Source organism: Sinocyclocheilus anshuiensis, unplaced genomic scaffold (assembly GCF_001515605.1).
Source record: "Sinocyclocheilus anshuiensis isolate Anshui unplaced genomic scaffold, SAMN03320099.WGS_v1.1 scaffold199, whole genome shotgun sequence".
NCBI lineage: Eukaryota > Metazoa > Chordata > Actinopteri > Cypriniformes > Cyprinidae > Sinocyclocheilus > Sinocyclocheilus anshuiensis.
Window position 1 is genome coordinate 2,228,353 of NW_015552582.1, and position 19,690 is coordinate 2,248,042.

Here is a 19,690-nt window from a genome sequence, read left to right on the forward strand (position 1 = left end):
CTTGTTGTTTGTCATTTCTCCGATCACAAATGCAGACATGGTTTTATGTTTACGCGGCACGATGCAACGCAACGCGTAAAAAGACAGTATAAGTCATTATAATCCGTAATTATGTCCCCACTGGATGCAACAAATGCCTCGTTTATAATGGCTTTTAAGGTTTTTGTCTCGTCGCTTCGGCCTGACAGGGCATCACAGTATAATGGTAGGGGCGTAACATTTCCGTCACATGCTTGAGGTATTCGGCCAATCCCAACGCACTGGATAGCTGGCCAATCAGAGAACACCTCGCTTTTTCAGACCGATGAGCTTTGTAAAAATCGACATGTTTCAGAAAGGCGGGGCATAGAGGAGAAACAATAATGTACAGTATGTGGAAAATAATGTTTTTTGAACATTAAACAGCATAAACACATTTCATTACACCAAATACACAAAATAATGTTCTTTTTAGCAGCATCATATGACCCCTTTAAGAATTTCTGTGAATGCAGTATGTTATTCAGGTTTTTTTCCCCCACAAACTATTTAATATATTCTGGACATTTGGGCATCCAACTCATTGGCATTTGATATAGTACCCAGGGATTTATTATTTATTATTTTTGCAATTCCTTTGGTTGCTACTAGAGGCAAAGAAATTACACACTTCATCTTTAAAGCATCTGTATGTAGTTTTGTGTATTTTCCCAGTTTGGAGCCCACTACCATTAAGTGGGTGAAATTCACTGTCATAATTATAGCCTTACATGTTCATTTGTTACTGTCGTAAAGTAATCCATCCTTTTCGGCGGAATTTCGTATCCACTCACCAAACTCCCAGAACAGACATTTCAAGGTAAAAAAACTTACATACAGTTTATTTAAATGTTTGTTTTCATCTTAAGGAGTCATTAAAGCATAATATACTGTTGTAAATTTTTGATGGCCAGCTATTAAAAAAAATACAGAGAGTCTATTATTTTTTTAAATAATTACCTAATTTTGTGTACACAAATTTAGTTGAATAAATATATGTGTCCAAGCAGAGTTTAATTCTCTTGGGACATACTTGCATTACTTTGTCAGTTCCAAAAAAAAAAAAATGGAAATGCTTTCCAATGAAAGAGAAAACTGTTCAAAACTTGACTGATTTTAAATTCATAATGATACAAAAATTCTCAGGTTGCACAATAGTTTCTGAAAGATTTGGTTTCTGTTTTGGCATGGTTTATGTAGCAGATTGTAATAACAGCATTTAAACTGGGCGAGGAACAAGAAATAACGAAGAAAAAAAAACACAGAATCAGCATTCGGCACAGAAACATTCACCCACACCAAAAAGAAAAAGAAAAAACAGCCACAGGCTGAACACCACAGACAGCAAGCTACCGGATCCACATGTGTCATAACATGAAAAATATAAAAATATGAACCACGAACATCCAGCACATCACAACTATTCAATGCACCACGTTCTTTACCTCCACTTCATTCTCTAGAGCTATCATTCGATTTTCTTTCTCCTGATATTCCAGCTGTAGTTGTTTGTACTCTGAGTCTAGATCTTTAGCTTTTTTCCTCAACATTTGAGTTTCACTGTGTTCTTGCCTATAGTGGATGGAAAAAATACAACATTTTACAGGTTTATTTTGTCATTGCTATTTTGCATTGAGAATTCTACTGCCAATTATAACCATAATTAAAAAGCACGACATTTAGACCTAGCCTCAAAGACACAGATTAAGCATCATCAGTGATGGAAAACTAAAATTCTAAACATTGACAAGATCAATGTAGGTATGCATTTGAATGTGTTTGCACTATTGCTTTATTAATACAATTACCTGAATGATGCACTTCGAAGTAAAATTGTTGCTTCATCACATTTTTGGGCTCTGACTTCTGCGAGTTGTTTTTCTACTGCAACTTGAGCCTCTGTTTCCATTCTGATTTTCTTTTCCAGCAAGGAACAGTTTTGTTTGTCCTTCTGTCTGGATTTTGTAAGACACTGAATCCTGCACAGCAGAGCAATTTAAAAGAACAGTGTTAGATTTTGTCAAGTTGCACTTACTCTTACAGTTCAAAAAGCATGAACTTTCATAGTTTGTAATGTATACACTACCATTTAAGAGATTTTTTAATGTTGTTGAAAGAAGTCTCTTATGTTCAGCAATGCTGCATTTATTTTTCAGTTTATTCCTATTATAGCAAAGCTGAATTTTCAGCAGCCATTACACCAGTCTTCAGTGTCGAATGATCCTTCAGAAATAATTTTAATATGCTGATTTGCTGCTCAAGGAGTTATTTACACTGTTAAAGAGTTGGATTCTCATGCTAAGCATGGACAAAGTTTCAAAAAACAATTTGGACGTATTTCTGTGCCAAAAATCTTACTTCCGGGTTCGTACAAGTTTCGGAGAGTTTTATTCGATCGTGGCTCTTAATGACGTACACAAGGGAGGAACTCCTTATATGGGCATTTCTCCCGGAAGAACGGGCCGCGCACGCATCAACCAGAGCAAGAGCGAGATCACGCCCATCAATGCCTTCATCCGGCGGCAGCGCTGCACGGGACTTGCTAGGGAAGAATGTCTCCAATCCAAAGAAGCGTGTTTTTGGTTGTAAGGGAAAGATAACATTGTTCAGCTTCCTAAAGAACCCAGCGTTATGTAGACAGTGGATACAGTTTGTTTTTCCGGCGCAGCAACAGAGTTTCACAAGTGTGTTTGTTGACGAACGTTTTATAAACAAGGCCCAGTTCGACGCTGGATTGGGTGGGAGCTCCAAAATAGGGCGTGGCTTCCTCCCATTGACAGACAGGCACATGACACGCATGCGCAATTTTTCCCCCCAATCCACTTCAGTGCAAACTCAACCCCACAGCTGATTCTAAAGATTTTATTGGTTGTGTCAATTAAAGTGTTGATTTCCTACACTATGCTACAAAAAATGCTAACCCCTAAACCTACCCCACACCTGACCCTAACCTTAACCAGTGAAATTGACTGCATGGCGGGATTGGCGCTGAATAGCGGGGTAAAGAAAGATGCAGTTCAGGAGATAAACAGTTAAAAAGATTATGCGATATGAGATCGTTCCGTAACTCCCCAACCGGACCTCACCGGACAATGGCACCTTTTTAGTTGCACCCAGCATCACTACCACCTCCTACCCTGCGAATTTCGAGCCCCGGAACGCCCCTGTTGCTTAAAACAAAGCGATAGAGTAAAATATTTGGAGAGAATCGTAAAGCTGTATCTTTCTTTCATAAATATGATAAAACTAAAGACTTTTTGGAGATATGAAGGATGCAGTACTACTCTATAGGTACTCAAGATTAACATGAGATTGGGTGAAACTGTGTGTGTTATGCCCCCTTTAAAAACAGTTGTGCTGCTTAATATTTTTGTCAAAACTGAAATTTGTTTTATAGAATTAAATTCAAAAGAACAGCATTTGTTTGAAATAGATTTTTTCGTAGAATTATAAATGTCTTTGCTGTCTCTTTTGATCAACTAAATGAATCCTTGCTGAATTAAAGTTTTAATTTCTTGAGTTCTTGATGGATAAATAGAACGATAGTGTATGAGTGTAACTTCATATTTGGGTGTATGCAACTATGCACAATTAGGGCACTGTGTAATTTCATATGTATCCTAAATACACACAAATAATATGTTGTACACTTTTTTCATAAGCTTGATTGGAAATACCGCACAAAATATTCTGTTTATTTATTTGAGATATTTTTTCCTTTGTTTACCTTGATTCTTCTTCATTTCTATGGTAAACACTAACTTTTGAGGGGGGAAAAAACTTTAATGGGACGAAATTTGGTGGTTGTGATGGAAATGGTGGGACGGCTGTAAATATAAATATTTTTACACAATAAATATTTTAATAATTTTTGCATTTACTAGATTATAATAGTGATTAAAATGATAAATAATACTTTTATGATGGGTTTGCATAGTTTAAGAGACAAAAGGTCAAACAATACAGTCTATACATAAAAGCCATGGTAAAAACTATTAAAGTGTTAGTGTTATCATATAACATCCAAAACACTGCCAACCGTTTGTAAGAACCACCTATATGTTTGATATTTAAATGCAAACATCAGTCAAACATCAAGCAGCATGACCTAACATCAACCCAGAGCACTAATGCCAAGACCAGCAGGAAGAGATCAGAGGACTCACTTGTTTTGCAGCAGTTCATTTGCATGTCTGAGCAGAGAGACTTCAGGGCGCAGACTGTGTTCACTGTTGGTCAGATTACAAATGTGACTGCGCAGCTCCTGCTCGCTCTGTCTGCTCACCTGCAGCTCTCCCTTCAGCTTCCTCATTTCTTGTTCCAGCCTGTGGAGCAGATGGAGATCACAGTGTAAATGTACATGAAATTCATTAACCGTCTTCCACAGTCCATTACACTTTTGCAAACATATGAATTTAGAGCTAAATCAGTACATACAGAAATGAAATAACACAAACATACTTCAGCATCTGCTCAGCATGTGGGTTCGGAGGACTTGGTGAGATGTTTGACGAGCACCTTTCAGCAGAGTCCCCTATTGTGTTGATGGCTTTGGGGGCTTTCTGCCTCTTCTCCCCTTTGCTGTTAGGGATATTCACTGAACCTCGATGCACTTTAGGCAAGGAGCTCTTGGAGGGTCTTTGAGCTTTGCTGCTCTGATCCTCCTGAGGTAGGTTTTCAGGCATTTCTAGCATGGATGTAGAGCCCAAATGAAGTTCCCCTCCACGGTGCTTGGGTCCTGGGGTTTGTGGATTTGCCTCTCTTTCGGGTCTCGCAGGAAGTCTGTGGATTTGAAGGCAGTCTTCCATGTTTTGTTTGTCCTCTGAGGTGATGGAATTGGATGGACACTGGTATTGTGTCGGCCTAGATTTGGCCACCTTATATTTGGGATCTGTACAAAGACATTTGTCACAATTTTACATTTGTGAGCTTTATGACTTTTTTTTTTTGTACTTCATAATTTAAATTAGATTAGATTACTAAATTGAATTGCAAATTATGTGTCATGATTTTTTGAGAAATATTAAACAATTTTAAACTGTTGAACTTTTTAGAAAGTCATCTTAAAAATAGCTACATATTATATGGTACTGTAAAAGAAATTATACATACCTTCCACCCACAATTTTGGATACAGGTGCATGGAAGGAGGTAGGGATTGATGCAGGAGATCCATGTGGAGGTCATTCTCACTCTGAACTGATTTCTGAGTGCGCAGCTTAAACATACTGGAGAAGTAGCATGTTGCATCAAATCCCATATACACTAGTGGATAACCAATGCTGGAAGAAATAATTATACCATGTGTTAAATTACAGTATGAAACACTGCTGGTAAAATGGTTGTTTATTTAAAACCCCATATTACATTCAGCTCTAAAATAAATTGCCAATCAAAACCTACCAGTGTGCAGCAAATAGATGGGACAGATTTGCATGAGGGCTTTTCAGGTCCCGCAACCGTAGAGAGGCCTCCATATACACTAAGAGTATCCATAATGTCACAGATGACATACAGATTCCCTTTTCTGCAAATAAATAAATAAATAATGTGTGTATAAAATGGAAAGTAACACATTGTATTTAACTGACATACTATGCACACTATGTATGTGTAAATAAACGTATATAATGTTTATATAATACTTCCAGGGGCACAATGACTCTGTAAGTGTTAATGAAATGGCAATTTGATTATAGGGCTCACCTGTATGCCACATATAGTTGAGTAAGACATATGTGCTGGCTGCAAAAAACAGCCAGTGCAAGGGTACAAAAATCAAACAGAATAAGTCCAGGGTAAATGCCGCACACACAAAAACCGCACAGATGGCCTGTTAAAGAAAAGCAGAGGTTAGTTTGTTTAATATCTATTTTTTAAATGGTAATTTGAAATTCGAATAAATGCAGGAACACAACATAATATAAATAAAAAATAAAATGGAACAAGAAAATGTATTTGTAATTAGATCAGGTTTTGTTATCAGTTTAAAAGTAAACAATACAGTTGCATTTGCAGAGCAGAACATTGCCTACCAGTCCATGACAGTGGAATGTGGTGTAGACGGTCCCTAGAAAGAGCCAACATGGCCACAGGTATTCTAGTCTGAACTCCAGAATAAAGTCAGCTAACAGCACCAGCATCCAGACGATCATGAACTTCAGAACAGAGTAAGCGCTGAAAACAGGACATTTAAAATGACTTACCATTAGAATTTATTTTTTAAAGAAAAAAATCGTGTTACAGATACAGGGTGTTATTTGAATTAATGTGAATTATTTTTAATTGAGTAGGAAAAATAATATACAAATTTGATAAATATAAAAAATTATAAAAATGCATTTTTCAAATCAGTCAAAACGGAAGTCCTTGTTCAACTACAAAACGCGCGTTCTCTGTTTAGACTTCATGTTGACAGAAAGACAAAAATTGTTTTTCTGTATTTCAAAGGAAAACGGAACCAGCATATATGTGATATGTAAAGGCACAGAAAATAAGCTCTTGAAGACGTTACAATCCATGTTTTGGTCGCACAGTCTATTGTGCTCCATTCCTTTGTTCGGGCTTTCTGCCTTCCACATCCCTTTGTGTTTGGTAACCATGGCAACATTTCATCTTCTGCATCAGCACCTAAACGTCGAATCTACAGTGTTGCCATGGCTATTTAAAGAACAAGAAACCGTTTCAGGAGAAATCTGCGCACGTTCATTTCACTATAAAGCATGTAAACACAGCAGGCTATTGTCCAGATCACTACACTAAATAAGAGACGGTGTTAGTTAAGAGTACCATGTTGTGTGTTTACCTCCCTAGAAACAGTAGTCTGGAATCAGCGAACCTGATAAAATTGAAAATGCACCAACAACTTACGAACACAGCTCTGAATCCTATTAAATATTATATTAATTGAAAAATAGGCATAATATAAGGCATATTGTACAGCAAAATAAACCCTGAGAAAAATGTATTACATAAACGACATTCCTGCGCGCATATTGTCTAGTCAGAGGGCCTTGTCAGTTTGTCTGTTTTCAGACAGTCTGTTTTTCAGACATCGTATTATCATTAAGAAATAACATGACTATGTAAGCTGACGCTGCATCAAATAACATTGATAATAGCTAGGTTTACTAATACCAGAGCATGAAATAAGTAAAATACTGTAGCATTTCTTAATATGCAGCGCTAAATTCAATCGGAGGATATTTTTGTTATCAACATGGCCCGCTGCACTGTTTTTACAAGAAATGTTATAGATTCGGCCTTGTATGCATCCATTAAATCACAGCGAGCATTAGCTCTGAATTAAGCCCCGATTTGTCATCATATCAGGAGATGCTGTTTGTTTATTGTTTGCGTCAATCCGTTCAGCGCGCTATGAATAGCCAAGCGCGAGCCGTTCAGGTGAAAACGAATAAGAGCAATAACCAAACAACAAAGCAGCGCGCGGAGTCATACCTTTCGGAAATCTTCTCTGTGAGTTTAATCTTTTTCATTTTCCGTAGCCTGCCTATATCCATGTAGCGTTTCTTCATATTATGGCTTCTGGTCCCCCTGGCTATTTAGTCCATTAAACAGGTAATTGTAGTAAGACTGGAGGTCTCATTTACAGTAACCTGAGCAGAAGCGCTTTGTGCGTTAGTGGAGGTGGATGTGCGCACGCTCGAGAACTTCACACACAACCAAGCGCCAAGATGAGGTGCGTGGAAGTACATCTGCGCTGTCTGGACAACAAGGGACTCAGAAATGTTGCAAAGACATCGCGGCCACTGGCCAGTGATAGATAGATGCGGTATAATCGCGAGTTCACAAACCAAAATCAACATTATATATATATATAAAAGTCTGTTAGTGAGGCTGCCCATTTTATAGTGAACTATTTTAAATAATAAACAGCTGCATCTCTATTTGCTTTGCTTTGATTAGGCTCACAATGGAGAGGACGGACGGACAGACAGACAGATAGATATACCTATATCAGCCGCAGTGTTATAATGCATTCTTCTATTTTGCAATATAGTATTAGTTACAGTCATGCCAATAATGCAAATTTGAATTAGATAGATAGATAGATCTATATCATAGCCGTAGTGTTAAGTAACAAAATAAACTGTATGTAACACTACAAAGCTGCATGTCTGACGCAAAATAACACTTCCTCTTACTTCTACATGATGGTCTTCTTGGGAAACAACAATATTTGTTTAGATATGTTTAGATAGTGGTGTTGTAAAGCCAGTCAGTTTTACTAGGTGAACTCATAGGTAGTTCCAAGAGTTCACCGCACCACTTTCCCTTCCTTAATCAAGACATTTTGGAAATATAATGCTGTTCACTATTTTGATTTTGCGGCTTCTTCTCACTCCACAAGGTAAATAAAGTCTTTCACCAATATTCTGATTACAGACACATCTCAATTGTCTAAATGCCCTATCATACCCTTGTGCAGGTGGCTTGAGCTGGTTTTCACTAGAAAGAGAATAAACAGAAAAGAGAGCTTGGAATTTTACAAACAGGCACCTATCAATACAGCAGTCTTCAAATTTTTAAGACCAATTACAATGTATCCAGGAAATAAATGAAGGACATTTTGAGAACATTTATGTTTTTTAAAGGTTTTTTATTTGATGCTTGTATATTATGCATGTATATAAATCACACTGTCATCAACCATCTGCTTTCAGTTTGTATACAATTCTGAAGTGTTGGAAATTTTTTTCCAACTTAATTTATTGTTTCTTTCTGCAGCTACTGCCATTTTCCACGCAAAACACATTTCATTGACCATACTGTCAGAACACAGCAAAGATTCAAGCAGCTGTCTTTGAAACATATGCAACATAAAGAACTTGAAAATTATAATTCTCTCAGATGAAAAGTGTATGCAACAAACTAAACCAAGGATAACAGGCATCATCTTGGTACCCAGTCGTCTATACATTTCAGTTACATCTGTTTGTGCAATTGTGCTGAAAGAATCTCCACATCCATCTGCTCCCACAGATTGTAGGGTCTGCTGTCCGATTCAGACATTTATTTCTGGGTGATGGGGAATGAATTCTGGTCCATCAGTTCACCTACTCGCTCCTGGAGAATCTGCACAACTTCAGCTAGGATGAAAACGTGTGTGTCGTCCAAATCCTGGATGATAAATTTCTTCCCCAATGCCGATGTCTCGTCCAGATATAGAAGAAATTGCTTCATAGCTGGGTCACTGGTTGATATTTTAAAAGGAGAATCATAAATGATGACGCACTGCAGCATGACTTTATTTTAAGTGCACTCAGAATTTTTAATTGTTTTTTACTTTTAAACTTCTTCTTTTGTTAAACGTTTTGTTCTCTTTCAAAACATGATTATTCAAACCACGATTATTTTTTAATTGTTTCCACAAGCCAGTATGTAATAAGCGGTTCCAAGATCAAGAGAATGGTTCTGTTGGTCACCCATGTGGCAACCAGCTCCATGTAAAATAAAACGGCTTTTGACTACTGATCTCTTCATCTTCTTTAAGTGTATATGATTTCACATAGATTAAAAAAAAAAAATCATGTTCATTTGTAAGTTTAAAAATTTTAATCAGAGAAAATATACTGAATGCCCCTTTAAATATTTGTATGTAAAACTTACCATTCAACGAGAACTCCTTTTAAGACATTAACCATTTTGGACGGGATGGGTTAACACTTCTGGTTCTTCGGTTAAAGCCTAAGTATCTACAAAAGGCAAAATTGTTCTGAACATTAGAAATAATAACAACAAGTTAGCAGGTTACCGTGAATGTTTGCAATCGTTACAAACGTTCCACATACTGTACGTATCTCCAAACATATATACGCAAATCCTATAAAGCTAGAAACCAGCAGTTTCACGAAAATGAAAATAAATCACTCTTACATGATTTTTTTATTGTGTTTATCGATCAATTGTCAATTTGTTTTAATCCAAGTGTCCACCACCTACCTACTAAAAATGGTCTTCCTCTACTAACTGACTAAAGTTTGATCTGTGCGCTCTACTGCGCTCTGCTGGCCTGAAGCGCACTGTTGCTCTGAAAAGAAAACGCTGCAGTACAGGTGCATCTCAATAAATTAGAATGTCGTGGAAAAGTTCATTTCAGTAATTCAACTCAAATTGTGAAACTCGTGTATTAAATAAATTCAATGCACACAGACTGAAGTAGTTTAAGTCTTTGGTTCTTTTAATTGTGATGATTTTGGCTCACATTTAACAAAAACCCACCAATTCACTATCTCAGAATTTGAATGAACTTCACAAGGAATGGACTGAGGCTGGGGTCAAGGCATCAAGAACCACCACACACAGACGTGTCAAGGAATTTGGCTACAGTTGTCATATTCCTCTTGTTAAGCCACTCCTGAACCACAGACAACGTCAGAGGCGTCTTACCTGGGCTAAGGAGAAGAAGAACTGCATTCTAATTTATTGAGATGCACCTGTATAGTAAAAGTACATGATTTAAATGGAATATAAAGTTAGGATACACATCTTTATTACGTGTGATAAAGATTTGGCAATAATTGTGTCTTGTACATACTCAGCATTAATATAAAAGTAGAATGGTCCTATGCAAGTACTACAATTAATCCATTAGTACAAAAATAGTGGCAAATTACAGCCGACATCAGTACCAATCTGTGTGTCTGAGGTAGGGATACAAAGAAGGCTGGTGAGTTAAGAAAAAAGGCTAGTTTTCAGTTTCTTCAAAGAAAAATAAATTATGTAAATAAAACTGACTTTCTATAAATGATTGACATTTTAAATATAATAAACCTGATACTCATTTCTATTTGTTATAGCTTCCAGTTAAAATAAATGTCAAAAAAGTGCTCATTCCAAATGACTGAAATGAAATACAGTAAAAGGCAACGGTGAAGTGGGCATTAAAAGTTAAACTCAGAGGTTTTAACAAAAAGCATATGCATATTGGCAAGAATTAAAAAACATGAAAAGAAAAATCCAGATGCAATTTTAGAACTTCCTTTCATTCATAGTTAACACTATCCTTTAGAATGTAATGGTTGAATCCTCAAGAGGCAATGAAATGAAATGGCAAGAGACCGGTTTTGGAGTGTGAACTTTAGGGTTTACTAAATTCTCTGTCCTCTAAGAGCATCTTGAATAAACTGTAAAGTACGTTTATAGAGAAATGAGTCCTTTTTTTCTGGCTTGCAGATGTTGAGGTGATCAACGTCCACCTGGATGAGGTCCCCAATACACAGATCTGAAAGAGAAAAAGGAGAATTTATGTTTTCCGATACCAGGTACCCAAAACTGCCCATTTTTATGTAAGAACGATACATCATGATGCTGCTTGTTGTTCAATTATTCTGACCTACCTGCTGACTGAGATGGAACTACCAATATTTTGAGCATCGGCCCAATGGAGGTTGGCAGAGTTTCTGCAAAGCTAAGGACCTTGAACTCTTGTTCCTTTGTAATGTTCAGGAAATTTTCATTCAAGTCCCATAACGCTGGAGAGTCTGAGTTGAAACAGATGAACAGAAAAATGATGTGTATATGAGATTGAGGATCAATCTTAATCTTATCAGGAGAAATTAATATATTAATATTTAGGGGGAAAAAAGAAATCACATTATACCTCTACATAGTTCTTTTACTTCAATGGAGGGAAAAAGGAGATATCGGACATTTACAGAATACCCTGCCATAAACGTGCCGTGATGAGGAACACTGTAGAACAGAATTCCCTTCGTGTTCTTGATCAGCGGACTGAGATCAGGATCTTTAGAGGCATCTAAGAGCATCTTTTTCACAAGTAAACCTGTGACACAAGTTATGATTAAGAGTTACTCTAACAGTCTTCAAATTACTTGGCTTTTTTAGCTACAAACAGGGCTGCACAATTTATTAAAATACTGAAATCACAATATGGCCTTGTGAGATAATTAAACCTCTAAAATTAATATTAAACTCCCTGTTGAAAATGTAATTTTAGTTCTGTTATATATAAGCAGTCACAATATAAATTGTAATATGTTTATCAGTTCAATAGCAATTGCACTATGATTTGTAAGAAATTACTGTATTGCAAATAATTCAGACAGGTACACAAATATGACGTAGGACGATTTAGAAAATTACTCTCATAGTTGGGTGCTGGTTATTCTAAGACCCACCATGGACTAACCTCCCATACTGTGGGCTACCCAGACCACAGGCCTTTCCCCTACACCTGCATCCTTCAATTTCCTCAGCAGTTCCTGACTCCTGTAGGCCAAGGACTTCCTGCATAGCACAAAAAGCAAAGAAAAACATGGATATCAGGTATGCTACATTGTGTTAATCAGATAATTTAGGAATGCACATCACTGAAAATTGACTGTTTACCTTTGGTTTTCAGCAGGACACTTTGCCTTCCAATCACTTAAATGGGTGTCATACTCAACCGACAGGATTCTGAGGTTTGGACAGTCTGCAGCCAACCACGACTGTGGAAAATACAACAACAAAAAAAAAAGTTGAATTGCTGACTTTAGACTTCGCTCAGACTTTCAGAATAGCTCTGAGGCCCTGTAATGCCATTGTATTTGGGTAACTGTGAATTTACTCATAAGCTTTAAAAAAAAAAAATAATCTGACCTTGGGCCAGCATTCAGTGTAGTCCTCTGGAACCCCTTCCACCTTGTCATCATCCTTCACGTCAAGATCCTTTTGACGCCATGTTTTAAAAGCTGCTCCCAAGAGGCCGTGCACGAAGAGAACATCAGCTTTGATTGGCTGGCTTAATATAAAGAATGGAAAACATGATTAATCCTCACTAAACAAAAGACATTTTCCGACATATTTGGCAAAGATACATTAAATGGATCAAAAATGAGTAAAGACATTTATAATGTCTTTAACAGATTTCTATTTAAAATAAATGCTGTTCTTTTAAACTTTCTATTCATCAAAGAATCTAAAGTAAAAATGTACCACGGTTTCCCCAAAAATATTAAGCAGCCCAATTGTTTTGAACACTGATAATAAGAGGTTCCTGGAGCAGCAAATCAGCGTATCAGAATGATTTCTTAAGGATCATGTGGCACTGAAGACTGGAGTAATGGCTGCTGAAAATTCTGCTTTGCCATCACAGGAATAAATTACATTTGAAAATATATATTACAAAAAAAATTTTTATTTTAAATATTTCAGAAAATTACGGTTTTACTGTATTTTTGATCAAATAAATGCAGACTTGGTGAGCATAAGAGGAAGTTCAAATAAGCATGCATACTTTGTGCGGCATTGTGGGTGCAATATGTAAACACCATCCTGGTACTTCTGTCGTACAGCTTCTCTGTCCAAATTGGCTAAAGCACGGGCAGCATGAGATGCCTGCATGATGTATGGTGACCGGATCATCTCAGCCAGGACAGACACCCAACCTAAAGGTCAACCACAAAAGAGAATAAAGAACTACTCTTTTTCAACACAAAATCTAATTAATGAATCAGTTATTCTAAAGTACAATGCTAACCTGACTGTACTATGGCTGTGTGCAAGCTCTCATTCAGGGCGAGATTTCCAATAATTCGCACAATGTTGCGCTGAATTTTTGGAGAGTCTCTGCGAAGCTGGTAGACTCTTTGCAAGAGCTGCAGTCCTCCATTAGCAACAATGTGATCACAATGACTGTGGACCTGTGAACAAAGAACACTCAAATGCTTTGAATGGATTCGTTTATTACCAACAATGAACAAATTCTTGATTAAAACTGATCAACTGAAGGTACACATCAAGAATATCAACAAAACCTCACTCAACACACCCAAGCATCCTGTCTTCTTTGATCATTGCTTACTTCCTTGCTACACAAATACATGTCACTTTGCAGAGTTTGTAAATCTTCACCTTTGAGTGCTGCACCAGGGCCTGCAGGCAGAACGTCTCCACCTTCTCAGAGGGGGTGGAAGTCAGACTTTGGGCATAGGGCAACCCATTTCCTCCAAAACACCATAGCCCTCCCTAGAATCACAGACCAAAATGCACAGCTAACACAGTGGCACTTTTATATGGATATAAATGTGATTAAATGAAGTACAATAGTGCCCATACACAAAAAAAAATCTGACCTTGGGCCAGCATTCAGTGTAGTCCTCTGGAACCCCTTCCACCTTGTCATCATCCTTCACGTCAAGATCCTTTTGACGCCATGTTTTAAAAGCTGCTCCCAAGAGGCCGTGCACGAAGAGAACATCAGCTTTGATTGGCTGGCTTAATATAAAGAATGGAAAACATGATTAATCCTCACTAAACAAAAGACATTTTCCGACATATTTGGCAAAGATACATTAAATGGATCAAAAATGAGTAAAGACATTTATAATGTCTTTAACAGATTTCTATTTAAAATAAATGCTGTTCTTTTAAACTTTCTATTCATCAAAGAATCTAAAGTAAAAATGTACCACGGTTTCCCCAAAAATATTAAGCAGCCCAATTGTTTTGAACACTGATAATAAGAGGTTCCTGGAGCAGCAAATCAGCGTATCAGAATGATTTCTTAAGGATCATGTGGCACTGAAGACTGGAGTAATGGCTGCTGAAAATTCTGCTTTGCCATCACAGGAATAAATTACATTTGAAAATATATATTACAAAAAAAATTTTTATTTTAAATATTTCAGAAAATTACGGTTTTACTGTATTTTTGATCAAATAAATGAAGACTTGGTGAGCATAAGAGGAAGTTCAAATAAGCATGCATACTTTGTGCGGCATTGTGGGTGCAATATGTAAACACCATCCTGGTACTTCTGTCGTACAGCTTCTCTGTCCAAATTGGCTAAAGCACGGGCAGCATGAGATGCCTGCATGATGTATGGTGACCGGATCATCTCAGCCAGGACAGACACCCAACCTAAAGGTCAACCACAAAAGAGAATAAAGAACTACTCTTTTTCAACACAAAATCTAATTAATGAATCAGTTATTCTAAAGTACAATGCTAACCTGACTGTACTATGGCTGTGTGCAAGCTCTCATTCAGGGCGAGATTTCCAATAATTCGCACAATGTTGCGCTGAATTTTTGGAGAGTCTCTGCGAAGCTGGTAGACTCTTTGCAAGAGCTGCAGTCCTCCATTAGCAACAATGTGATCACAATGACTGTGGACCTGTGAACAAAGAACACTCAAATGCTTTGAATGGATTCGTTTATTACCAACAATGAACAAATTCTTGATTAAAACTGATCAACTGAAGGTACACATCAAGAATATCAACAAAACCTCACTCAACACACCCAAGCATCCTGTCTTCTTTGATCATTGCTTACTTCCTTGCTACACAAATACATGTCACTTTGCAGAGTTTGTAAATCTTCACCTTTGAGTGCTGCACCAGGGCCTGCAGGCAGAACGTCTCCACCTTCTCAGAGGGGGTGGAAGTCAGACTTTGGGCATAGGGCAACCCATTTCCTCCAAAACACCATAGCCCTCCCTAGAATCACAGACCAAAATGCACAGCTAACACAGTGGCACTTTTATATGGATATAAATGTGATTAAATGAAGTACAATAGTGCCCATACACTTTTTCAGCATTCTTGATTTCAAGCGTTTTCCCCATAGGGATTTTAAAAATGACTTGTTACATTACAAACTTTGATTTGAAGCAAAACAGTATTCGAAAGAATAATTTCTGAAGGATATATATAATATACACACACACACACACACACACAAATATTTAGGTAGTTTGAGAGCGTAGGGATTATTTTACATTATTTGTTATTCAGAATCAGTGATGCTATTTGCAGTGCTTCATAGGAGTGGGTGGGCGCTAAAGTGTTCTTTTGGCATGATTTGTTTGTTTTGATTTTCTAATTGGTGGAGATTTCTCTGCAGAATCATGGGTAATGCAATTTTTCACCAGGAATTCTGTGCTGAATGATTATTTAAAATAAATAAATTAATAATAAATAAATAAGTTGAAAAATAAGTTGGGCAGATGACCTCAACAGAAGCATATTCCATTGATTAACAACCTTGTAGCTCATAGTAGGTATTTATTTATTTTTTGAAGATTTTTAAGTTATTGTTAAACAAACTATGAAGAAAAAGAAAATAATTTTTATTTCTGGAACTCAACTTTTGCACTCTATAGCTTTAGTGTGTGTATGTCTCACCCGTTGAGAGGCTAGTGATTGGCTGCTCTCTCTTAGTGCCAGAGAGGTGAAGTACTGCACACACTGATCCACCTCCGACTGGGGCAGAGATGCCAGTAACTGTCTAAGCCCATCTTCTATTGATATATCCTGTACACGCACAAAACATTAGCACAAGTAACTGACATTACACAGCAATTCAATTTGGCTATTGTCTGAACAATATCTACCCACATCTTCAGTGTGCGGCAGTGGAGGAGGAGGGAGAAAGAAGCGCAGGTCCACGTTAGGTATGCGGGCGAGAGCCACAGCTGTGCGCTGATCTATCACCTGTGCTGCAGTCTGGTACTGGTAATCTGTGATGGACAGGACAAAAGACCATTCAGAGCTCACAGAGTTATAGTGATGTGCTTATTCTCTGGTGGGCAAAGGGGTCTGCGCAATAGAAATAGGTTTTGCTGAGCAAGAACAACATGAGTTTTCAGTAAAGTCAGTAAATCTTGACATTTTATAATAATGAGGAAAGTTTGAATAAGACTGAAGTGTGCTGCCATCTCTCACCCTGCCAGTGGTGATTCTGGGCCAGTTCCTGCACCGCCTGCTGTCTCACAGCTCGGTCGGCAGAGCAGGTTTTCTTCAGCAGCACCCATAGCGCACATTCATGAGGGTCTGCGTCTAGATGACTGAGATGCTCTGATTAAAAACAAACATCAACACCTGCTTATTTCACATCATTGCAAACACAGAGACATACTAGAAATTATCAATGTTTATTTATAGAGCACATTTAAACACAACCGAGGTTTAGCAACGTGCTGTACAATGAATAAAAATATACCACCGAATTAAAAGGGAACAAGATAGAGAAATGATTGAGAAAAACAAAATAAACAAGCAATAGACAATCAACTTAATACAAGAGAAGAGTCCCAAAATAACATAACTTAAGTAATGATAAAAGCCAGGGAGATTAGATATTTCTTAGATAGGTTTTAAAAGCAGTGATGGATGGGGCCAGTCTAACGAAAATTATGTTAAAATTAATATGAAGTCTATGATATGAAAAGTTGTTACGAAGAGTTTTTTTTGTGGCAAAAGTCAAATAGAAACAGATGCCTTCAGTTCAACATGGAGGGAGTACAGGACTTCTGATCATCACTCTATACACATTTTTCTATAGTCTATCAGTCTACTGCTGTGGCTCACTCTGCTAAACTTTTTATTCTAAATTTACACTATCATTCAAGTTTAGAGTCAGTAAGATTAATGTTTAACAAATTAATGTTTTTTAAAGAATTTCACCAAGGCTGCATTTATTTGATCAACAATAGTCATACAAAACAGAAATATAACTACAACTTAAAGAACTGTTTTCTATTTAAAAAAAAAAAGAATGACTGAATTTTCAGCAGCTATTACTCCATTTGAAAACAGTTGTGCTGCTTAATATTTTTGTGGAAATCATATTTTTCAGGATTCAGAATTTATTTGAAATATAAACCTTTTGTAACATTATAACTGTCTTCACAGTCACTTTTGATCAATTTAATCCATGCTTCCTAAATAAAGGTATTAATTTCTAAAAAAAAAAAAAAACTGACCCCAAACTTTTCAACAGTAGTGTATATTATAAACTACTCTTCAGCTTCAAACCTGGTGCCAAGTATGCTGCGATTAAAAAAATAGATTCCACATTATGCGTAAGAAGAACAGACAGTAAGATACCTGCCCTATTTAAAACAGAACAACATTCCATGTCAGTTCCTCTTTGTGCAGCTACAGGTGACATCTAGGTCAAAAATACTGTCAAGTTATGCAATAAACCATACTGTCCCCAAGTGGTTTTTCTAAGCATGTCCTTTATTATAACTATGCTGTTTGTTTCACATAGTGCCTACTGTCAACAAATATTTATTTTCAGTATTTTAAAACAAGCTCCAAGACTTTTCAATGCCATCAAACAGAGATGAAACTACTCACCATCCAATGGGTGAAGAAGAACTCTTGATGAAATTTCAAGAAACTTTCTAGCTGCTTTATGAAGTTCCTTCCTGGTCTTGAGAGTGAAGCCTGGAAAAGGAATAATGTCTGTTGTGGACAATCTATAAATTCCTAGATTAACTGTAAAACATAATAAATGAATGGGCTGTTTTAATATCTAATTGTGCAAAATATCAAACAATACATCTAAAATATCCTATAAAAAATCTAATCTAATCTAATCTGAGACATAAATACAAAGCCCATGCAAAAACTTGACAATTTATGCACTGATGTCTGGCCAAATAACTCTATGTACTATTCTTTTAGTGCTGTTTCAAAGCGTCGTTCTCAAGTTACTAACACTTTTAGGATAAATCGTTTATGGTATAGTATTCCTTATTTGCAAGTTGCTTTTGAGGAATAAATGTAAATGCAATGCAAATGAATCTTTTGGCTCACTGATATTTACACACTCTCTCAAGCACAAACACACACACAAGTGTTAAACCTTCAAGAATGTACCAGAGGCAAGGCTCTCCTGTTCTCTATTAGTGGTGTGAGTCAAGTAGATGTAGGACTTGTGCTTCTCCTGAAGTATTGCACTGGTGTCGATAGTGATGGCCTGGTTCAGAGTAACCATCTCGTATGTGATGAAAACACAGCCTCTGTGTAAGCAAACTTGATAGAGTCAGAATATGTTTCTGGGAAGGGTAACAAACCAGGCTTAAAAGATATATCACTTTTATTTTAACAGCTGCTTCCACTGACATTCTCTCTGTTTGTGCTGTATGATATTGTATTATATAATTTTGTTGATGGCTTGTTTAATAAATGCAAAACAGCACAAATAATAAACCTACCCCAATACTATTGCTCCTGTCACTTTTGCTATTTTTCCTAAAGACAAAAAAGAGATGAAGACCAGCATTCAGATTATTCAGTTAAGCATTCAGAATAAGTCTGTCAATTTATCTAAACAAATGAAGTATAAACTATATAAGGACACATACGAATGTAGTAGCACAAAAAATACATAGATTTTGAAAAAGTTTGGGATCAGTATGATTATTTATTAATTTTTTTTAATTATTATTATTAAATTTTTTTAAATTTCATTTAATGTTAAAGTCTCCTGTGCTCAACCAGGCTGCATTTATTTGATCAAAAAATATAGTACAGTAAAAACAATAATATTGTGAATTTAAAATAACCGCTTTCTATTAGAATATATTTTCAAATGTAATTTATTTGTGTGATGGCAAAGCTGAATTTTCAGCAGTCATTACACCAGTCTTCAGTGTCACATGACCCTTGAGAAATCATTCTAATATGCTGATTTGGTGCTCAATATTATCAATATTAAAAACAATTGTGCTGCTTAATATTTTTGTGGAAACCGTGACATTTTTCACGATTCTCTGGTGAATAGAAAGAACAAAGTTAGTTGGAACAGAAATCTTTTGTAACATTATACAGTACGTTTTAACTGTCACTTTTAATGCATCCTTGCTAAAAAAAAAAAAAAAAAAGAATAATTTTCTTTTATTTTTTTGGTT

General features: G+C 36.6%; 3 protein-coding genes across 6 annotated transcripts in view; all 3 read right to left on the minus strand.

The window, feature by feature from the left end:
- Nucleotides 1–7,704, minus strand: part of LOC107665359 (macoilin-like) — a 9,856-nt gene extending 2,152 nt beyond the window's left edge. The window contains exons 1-9 of the mRNA XM_016456205.1: nt 7,477–7,704; nt 6,054–6,195; nt 5,725–5,851; nt 5,422–5,545; nt 5,131–5,300; nt 4,480–4,909; nt 4,185–4,343; nt 1,827–1,997; nt 1,464–1,590 (exon numbers count right to left, since the gene is read on the minus strand). Of these exons, the coding sequence (XP_016311691.1) occupies nt 1,464–1,590; nt 1,827–1,997; nt 4,185–4,343; nt 4,480–4,909; nt 5,131–5,300; nt 5,422–5,545; nt 5,725–5,851; nt 6,054–6,195; nt 7,477–7,553 (1,527 nt within the window). The 5' untranslated portion in view covers nt 7,554–7,704. The remainder of the gene's footprint in view (nt 1–1,463; nt 1,591–1,826; nt 1,998–4,184; nt 4,344–4,479; nt 4,910–5,130; nt 5,301–5,421; nt 5,546–5,724; nt 5,852–6,053; nt 6,196–7,476) is intronic.
- Nucleotides 7,705–8,744: 1,040 nt separating this feature from the next.
- LOC107665362 (general transcription factor IIH subunit 5) lies at nt 8,745–10,062 on the minus strand. 4 transcript variants are annotated; one of them, XM_016456210.1, is made up of 3 exons: nt 9,982–10,062; nt 9,649–9,734; nt 8,745–9,232 (listed from the first exon to the last, which is right to left on the minus strand). In XM_016456210.1, the coding sequence occupies exons 2-3, from the start codon at nt 9,681–9,683 to the stop codon at nt 9,052–9,054; spliced, it is 216 nt and encodes a 71-aa protein (XP_016311696.1). In that variant the 5' UTR covers nt 9,684–9,734; nt 9,982–10,062; the 3' UTR covers nt 8,745–9,051. The 4 variants fall into 4 exon arrangements, with proteins under 4 accessions (XP_016311696.1, XP_016311695.1, XP_016311694.1 ...); XM_016456209.1 differs by having other exon boundaries at nt 9,649–9,726; nt 9,916–10,028; XM_016456208.1 differs by having other exon boundaries at nt 9,916–10,027.
- A 466-nt stretch (nt 10,063–10,528) lies between these two features.
- serac1 (serine active site containing 1) overlaps nt 10,529–19,690 on the minus strand; it is a 10,250-nt gene continuing 1,088 nt past the window's right edge. The window contains exons 2-16 of the mRNA XM_016456285.1: nt 18,995–19,031; nt 18,657–18,799; nt 18,132–18,221; nt 16,713–16,844; nt 16,386–16,507; nt 16,173–16,301; nt 15,372–15,485; nt 14,998–15,160; nt 14,755–14,905; nt 14,118–14,259; nt 12,391–12,491; nt 12,191–12,288; nt 11,642–11,824; nt 11,379–11,522; nt 10,529–11,263 (exon numbers count right to left, since the gene is read on the minus strand). Of these exons, the coding sequence (XP_016311771.1) occupies nt 11,130–11,263; nt 11,379–11,522; nt 11,642–11,824; nt 12,191–12,288; nt 12,391–12,491; nt 14,118–14,259; nt 14,755–14,905; nt 14,998–15,160; nt 15,372–15,485; nt 16,173–16,301; nt 16,386–16,507; nt 16,713–16,844; nt 18,132–18,221; nt 18,657–18,799; nt 18,995–19,031 (1,883 nt within the window). The 3' untranslated portion in view covers nt 10,529–11,129. The remainder of the gene's footprint in view (nt 11,264–11,378; nt 11,523–11,641; nt 11,825–12,190; nt 12,289–12,390; nt 12,492–14,117; nt 14,260–14,754; nt 14,906–14,997; nt 15,161–15,371; nt 15,486–16,172; nt 16,302–16,385; nt 16,508–16,712; nt 16,845–18,131; nt 18,222–18,656; nt 18,800–18,994; nt 19,032–19,690) is intronic.

What these genes read in the sequence shown, in the direction of transcription:
- LOC107665362 (XM_016456210.1), bottom strand. Translation starts at nt 9,683, where the DNA reads ATGGTTAATGTCTTAAAAGGAGTTCTCGTTGAATG. An exon ending in AAAGGAGTTCTCGTTGAATG is followed by an intron (nt 9,233 to 9,648) that starts GTAAGTTTTACA and finishes AATATCAACCAG; the next exon opens with TGACCCAGCTATGAAGCAAT.